The sequence below is a fragment of the Ciconia boyciana genome, chromosome 7 (assembly GCF_034638445.1).
Source record: "Ciconia boyciana chromosome 7, ASM3463844v1, whole genome shotgun sequence".
Lineage (NCBI taxonomy): Eukaryota > Metazoa > Chordata > Aves > Ciconiiformes > Ciconiidae > Ciconia > Ciconia boyciana.
Genome location: NC_132940.1, coordinates 42,283,030 through 42,290,524, shown reverse-complemented (window position 1 = coordinate 42,290,524; position 7,495 = coordinate 42,283,030). Strand labels below are relative to the sequence as shown.

The window sequence follows — 7,495 nt, the reverse complement described above, 5'->3', positions numbered from 1 at the left end:
GGGTTTTGATTTCCTGGAATGCAAACAGACAGAACAGCCTGCTGGAGAGAAAAACAGTTCCAGGTACTGTTCCCAGCCTGATTCCTGGGACCGTCACATGCTGTACCAGAAGGGGCAAATGTTCAACAGGCCAGGAGAGCCCGAGCCTCAAGTCCCAGCATCTGGGTCAGTTGTAGAGAAAGAAAAATAAACATTGAAGAGGTCACGCCCGGGACACTCTGGGACACTCTTGGCCAAAGGCTGGGAACATATTCCTGTCCCTCCCCCCCTGCCTAGTTGCTGGAAAAAGCCAAGTCACCATTAAATCAAGACAGAAAACACTGTGCAAAACAAATCTGTCCAAGCAGAGAGCAGTGACTCCTTCCAGCCCCTCTCCCTCTCTGTAATGTCTCCTTTTGCCTTATACAGTATTAAAAATAATAATTCTCTCATGTTGGGCTGAGAAAAGAACATGGGTTCCTGAATTTCAGTACACTAATGCCAGAGTGCTCAGCAGCACAGCAGGGCCCCAGACGGTACTGGTGAGTCTGCTGCAACCGTGCAGGCTGAGCAGGGCAGATGCAGCCCGTGGGGTAGGCGTGTGCCTCTCAACGGGTCTCCACCGTGTCCTTCCCTCAGAAAGACTGTGAGAAATCTTGTCTCTTCTGCAATTTCCCCGTGCCTTGAAACTCACTTCTATAATTCCAGCCAATCCCCACATTTTCTTACTCTTCCCACAGTCCTTCCATTTTCAACTATTTTTTTAATTGGTCCTCTTCCTTCTTAATGCTCCTGTTATTCTGCAAGGTGCAGCACTTCTCACATTTCCCGCTGGCCCAGATTGTCCCATCCTGCTCTACTTTTCAGAAGGCATGAAGAAATGCGCTCTAAAAAGAGTATTTAATTTCAAAAGGTTTTAGTGAAGAACAGTTACCAGCTTTGACTTGGCTAGCAGTACTGGCTGGTCTACAGGGACAGAGAAGGTGGATGAATGGGGGTGGTGTCCCTTTCCCCTTGAGGAGCTGCACTTCTGTATCTTTACCTGCTGCCAAAACTAATGATAGGAGCTGCTGAAGCTGACTAGTTCTTCCTACTGGGAATCATCCTAAAAACCAGTAGCCCTCAGCAGCTGGTTGCTGATTTTCTCCCTGCGACATCAGTAGCAAAACTTACATTTTTTTGCTTGAGAAAAAATAATCCACTGATTTGGAAAAACGTTGTCCAAATAAACTTCTAAATACAAATTCTTAACTCCACATAGCACAGACAGAAAACAACCTCTTGTCTCTCCTGTGGCAGTTCCCCAGCCACACTTGCAGACCTTGGGCAAGCACAAGCCAGACCATCCCTCACTGACAAACATGAGATGGCAGAACTACAGCTTGGCTCCTTTCCCTCTCCTAACTCATGAGAGTCTCTCAAAAACTCTGACTTTTAACAGGAGTTCATGAAGACTTGTTTTTATTTGCCTCCCTTCTCTTTGTACTTTTCAGATTCATGTTGCAATCTGAAGGACTAGAAGCACATTGAAAACCAAAAACATTCAGGATCAGTAGTTTTATGAAGATGCCAAAAATCACAAGGCTTGTGAAAAAATGGCAAGAACTAGCAGTGCTGTGCCCTCAGTTACCAGCAGCCAGGTGAGGGTTGAGACAGGAGACAACAGAAATCAAGTTTCAAGGAAACTTGTAATTTCCTTTTCCTATCATGGGTTCTCTCTCATCTGTCATACATACTCACCTCCCACAGGGAATGGCCACAATCACGGGTTCTGTCCAAAGGACGTACAGTATCTCGGTGTACAAAAACATCGACTAGTGAAGCAAAGAGCAGATGACTCCCTGCGGGAGCTGTGTGACCTGTCTCAGGGGCAGACGGTGCTGTTCCCCAGCACTGGGACACAGCCCTTGTGTTCTCGGGGCTGCCTTGAGTGCAACCAGGCAAATACCAGTTTCCTTCTGACTTATTACTATATTAAGCTTCCCTTAGAAAATGATACAGTCAACTGATGGAGCAGGAGTAAAGTCTCTAATATTAATTACTAAAACTGCAGGAGGTTAATTAGTTTTACTGAATAATCACTCAAATCGTTGCAAATGAACTAAACCCCAAATCCAAAGCTGTGCACTTGTTTACCTGCCTGGAGATTCTCTGTATCTCATGACACTGAAACTGATCTCATTTGAGGCACGGATTTAACTGCAGATTTAATTATTTCTCCAGTGCTGCATGGCACAGACCCAGCCCCTGGAATGAGGTCTGACTCCCTTCAGTCTGCAGGTTACAGACAGCAGTCAACTGCACCGTAAATCCAACTGAGAGAGGGAAGAGACCAGTGGTAAGCAAAGTGACAATATTGGCATAAGAAAAGAGGGGGAAAACTGACCAGGAATATATTTAGGCTATAAATTAGAATACCTTTAGTGATTCATGCTATTGCAATTTATTCAAGGATTACTGCCCCCAGCTGCCAAATCACATGTTAAAGTCAACTGCTCTCCATTACACTTTAAATTAAAATGCTAGGCAGGCACAGTGACATCCAAGAAGTTCACTTACATGACCTCGAAGAGGTCGATAGCTGGGCTCTGGTAAATAGTCTCAGTTTGAATTTCCAGAGCTTATCTGGAGACATCCTTACAAGGTTGCTAATCACTACAGCCATGAGGTTCTGGCAAATAAAGAAGCCTAACGATCTTTAAGACGAAACTCAAGACATTTATGAAAAGAATTATAGGAACCTAGTGCTTGTGATGTTGCCCTGGTGACTCCTTTGGTCCTATTCAGATAGATTGGGGAAATCCCCAAAGGCCAATGATTCAGGTGTATGGTGTGTTTCTTCTATGCATGCTGTAACATACTGCTTTTGTAACAAACAGCACAGTAATATTCCATGATAAGAAGTTGTCTACAAGCAGTGACTTAAGGAAAACTTACCTATCTAATGTTAAACCACCTTAAAGTGGATTAATAAAATATCATCAACTTGCAATGCAGATGACCTTTTTAGAATTCCATTCAACTTAACTAATTTCAGTTCAACGAATATCTTTCTTAGGCAAACACCCATTTTGGGAACAATTTCAAGGACATAAATAAGATTATTTTATTCATCTTTCTTAGAAGGTCATTTCCACGAAGCAGTGTTTTGTTTGCTTGGTCCTTATGATATCACTCTAAACAGATTTCATACATACATAAACTTCCCACAATCACCAATTCACTTCCTCCTTCTTTTGGTGTCCTTCTTTATGTCATCAAACTTCTAGCTGTCTCTAAATATATCCAGGGGATGTGTTCGTAAGAAAAAGTTACAGAATTGGCAATATAATCCTATCCGAGCCTGTCCTGGAGATTAACTTCATAATTGACAAAGGTTAGCAGGAAGATCAAATACTATTAACCTGCAGCTATTCAAAGTCACCTATGGCTGTATATAGAACTACCTTACTTTATACTATTTACACAGTTATCTTTACTACTTAGCATGAAAATTTACAATATAGGTAAACTTCAGGTAATAAAGCTTGAAAGAATATTGCATGGACAAACAACCTGTAAGTGATCAGCATCTTTGCCAGTGGGCACTGACATAAAGATTTGGCTCAGGATACAAGCGGCCTGGGGAGTTATCTGTACCTCTTCCATTCTTTATCATACGGCATGCTAAAGGGATTTAGCAGAAAGCGCCTGATCTAGTATACAGACATTTTCCGCATCCTTCCTAATGTTATGGATGAGTCCTGCTATAGGCTGAAACTAATGTCTTTATACAAACATAGCTTGTGTGCCGAGTGTCTATGGTACATTCATCTTAGAGAAAAATAAAAGCAACGAGTAAAAAGCAACTTTTAGGTCCTGATTTTTTTATTGGAGAGGATTGAGAAGAAATGTGGGAGTTTTTTCCTGGAAAACAAAGCCATTGCTCAGGAATTTACTGTTCCTTTGGGTCAAAATAGGGGAAGCACAGAACCATGGTTAAAGCAAATACACAATAATACAGTTTATTCACCTGCAGCAACTTTACCTTAAAGATGCTTTTACACAAGAAGTGTCTTTTAGAAGCAAAGCCTCTAAGATATCCCTGCTCAGTCCCACCTCGGAATTGGAATTTGTTACCCCCCTCAGTTGTGCTGACACAGCTGTTTGCAGAACATGCTATAAAACAGATCGCTGGGATAATCTCAGTTAAAATGAAAACAACACCACTTCTCTCTGGAGGGATAGTTTTAATCTGCAACCCCAGAAGCAGTTGTATCAGCAAACTGGAGAGAGCAGACACTAAAATGTGAGGAGAGTTAACAAGCAGTTTGGGAATGGGGAGAGAAAGAGATAAGCAGGAACCTCTCAAACAGGCTTCATTACCAAAAACCATCTCATGCAACCAGACACTGATCTCCTCCTGGCTCACACTTAGTAGAATTCTTCAGATGAGCGTGAAATTCCCAAAAGCCACATTCAGCACTTTCTGTGTATTGCTTTAAGCAAACAGAAGGTGGAGAGAGTCTGAACACACGCAAAATATTGCACAGAGTGAAATCAAGGGCCATTTTCTAATGCCTTTTTTTTTTTAAGTCCAATGTATTTTTGTATAAAAAGTAACAAATTCTAAAAATGCTATCTTTAGAAATACAAAAGCGCTTTTCTCAAGTCCAAGGAACAGCACTGCAATTTAAATTTCCCACACTGATATTTATGTCTAATGAAATTTTGGTTTCTTTAAAGGTCAGAAATACATTTCACTCATCTTCTGTAGGTAGGTGGCTGATCTGGAAACCTAAAATACTCTTACAAGATATCACCTTTCTTGCCCCTGAGTACATCAACAGGCTCTGCAGCCTCTCCTCCTGACCTTCCTAGGGGTTTCGTGGCAGGTACCCAACACCAGCTCTGATATGGTGCAGCTATAACCTGGGATCAGGCTGCTGGAGAAGATCTATGTGCGACAGACCTGGGAGATGCCTCAGCAGGGACTCAGGAACAGTGTTTACGCTTAGTCCCTCACCCCGGATCATGTCTGAGCCCTGTTATGGGTACCCTTGTGCCCAGCCTCACACCTCGCTGCTCCTGCCCTGCTGCCCCAGCTGCTGGGTTCAGCCTTGGCCTGGTCGCATCAGTACGGACCCAGTGGGGATTCAGGGCTCTGGGCTGACCCAGGCTCCCCGCGGCCACCCGCTCGGCTCAGCTGGCACGGGCACAGAGGCACTGCACCCTGCAGGGAGGCACTGCCACCCGCTGCTCCCGTTTTCCCTCACCAAGCAGCCCATCTCTGTTCCTCCCTGACAGCATCATGTGCTGGCTGCCCAACAGACACTGATCAAAAGTGACTTCCCATCAGACTGAGATTTTATAAAAATTCAGTGTTTTGCAGATAGTCAGACAGAATCCATACGGCAGCTAATATGCTAGCACCCTGCACAAGAGGAAGCACAGCGTTTCACTGAGTACAGCAGTTTCCAGAGGCACCTCTCAGTGTATGTTTCAAAGAATAGGACATTGGCTACCAACCTTGCAAGAATACACTGCAAGTGAAAGAAATAGCTGTTGTGTTCACAGCATGTTTGGGTAGGGATCTTCTCTGCTGTAGGTGACACTGTCAAGAGACCTGTGGCTACCCCCTTTGCTTTGCACCATCTATTTTTCATCTTCTGTTTTCCAGAAAGGCATCTGCCACATGTGGGTGAAAATGATCTTGATTCAATATCTCCTCCAAAAGATACTGCCCTCCCACATCAGAACAAAGCTTAGAATTTCATCCAGGGTAGCATTTGCTGTATTCTCAGCTGTGATGTGATGAAAGATCTGTGGCCTTCTGGCACCAAGGAGGCAGAGTGTCAGAGAAGACACGGGTTGATCACTTCTTCTTCAGATCACTTCTTCAGAAGCTGAGTGATTTCCATAACGTTTGCATGCTAACAAGGTATGGACAACTCCTCTGCTGTGGCTGTGCTCTGCGTTGGCTCAGGATGGTGATGGAGCAGGTGACACCAGGTGAAGATGCTTCCTCCTGACAATGGATTTGAGAGATGCTGAGATCTCTCTGTATCGAAGACCATACAGAAAAGGGAACAAAACTTTAGGCAGAACCATCAGGACATTGCAGACTGTCAGGGAGACCCAGATTCCTGTCTGCAGTCTGATGACAACGTTAATGCACAAGAACGATTCTACAAAAAGGGCCAGGAGTGGAAAGAAGTAAAAAAATAACACAGTGTTGTGCATTAAGAATGTTACACTGGCTCTGGAGCAGATGTTCTCCCATATACCCAATTGTTTGGTTTTAAAATACAGAATAGCGTAGCAACAAAATATTAGAGACAGGCAGAGAAAGATAACCGTGGTAGAAAGCCAGAAACAGAGTTTCACAGCATCAGTCCCATTCAGAGTTAATGTTAGTATTACTGGAACCGAGCACATTTCCAGGACACAGGGCACAAAGCTGTGAGTGCTCAAGAGCACCAAGAAGAAAATCCCAGGGAAAGCCACAGAACACATCCATAGTAATACAATAATTTTTTTAGTTCGTGAAGGAGGCAAAATAGCAATGTAGCGCAAAGGAAACAAAATAGCTATGCATGTGTCCAGGACTATTGCAGCAGCTGTGAACAATCCTCCACAGTAAGCCACTGCCAGCAAAAATAATAGGAGGACACAAGCTTCCTTTGGGAGATGTACATGTGCTGCATTGAGAGCAGCTGACAGGGTGTAGAACAAAAGGTATATCAGATCAGAAAGCAGAGCATTTCCCAGCAGCATGTACCTTGTTTTCTGACGGATGCTAAACCTAGAGAAGATCACAAACAAGATGGTAGGAATGATGAGGACACCTGCCATGAGGCAGACAACTGGAGGGATTAAAAACATCTTCATGTTTGTGCCTGATGGGTTGAGAGCCCATTCCTCCAGCAAGTAGTACAAAGAAGTGTCATCCAAATTTGAAGAACTGTTGAACTCTGTCTCCCTGTGGCGGTATGCAGTTGCATTCGCTCTCTTTATTAAAGCACAGCCAGAGAAGTCCATTTCCTTAGGATTTTGGGATGATTGTCTGACTTGGAGAAAGCAAGATCTTCTACACTGAGTCCTTAGAAAGGCAAATGAAGCAGAGGATGCAAAAAGCCTGTGGAAGCAAAGTGATTTCCGTAGCGAATTCTACCGGTTCTTCTCAAGTACAGAAAGTTGAAACTTGTAAGTGAATTCTGTGGTGCCAGAAGATGTTTTTGCCTAAAGTGGAAATTTTCTTTTCTTTCTGCAAAATCTAATGTTTAGAAAAGAGAATTAATCCTTGTGTGCTTTAAAAAAAGTCTAAATCCGTCAGCTAGCTCTTTGATGAGAAATGAATGCGTTGATCATTTTCAGTAATTTGAGATTGTTCTCATCACATTATCACTCCAATGAGGCAGATGAAATATTAGCTTGATTAAACAAATATGTGATGATACAGAACAACATTCCACGTGTACTGATGTAGGAGAGTCATAAATGTGATTGGGTGATGTTTTGTACCAATTTGTATGCA

The 7,495-nt window shown here is 43.2% G+C and overlaps 1 protein-coding gene across 1 annotated transcript; it reads right to left on the bottom strand.

The window, feature by feature from the left end:
- Positions 1-5,940: 5,940 nt before the first annotated feature.
- GPR148 (G protein-coupled receptor 148) lies at positions 5,941-6,999 on the bottom strand. Its single transcript, XM_072869102.1, has one exon. It carries the CDS (start codon positions 6,997-6,999, stop codon positions 5,941-5,943), a length of 1,059 nt encoding a protein of 352 aa, XP_072725203.1.
- Between the last annotated feature and the right edge of the window lie 496 nt (positions 7,000-7,495).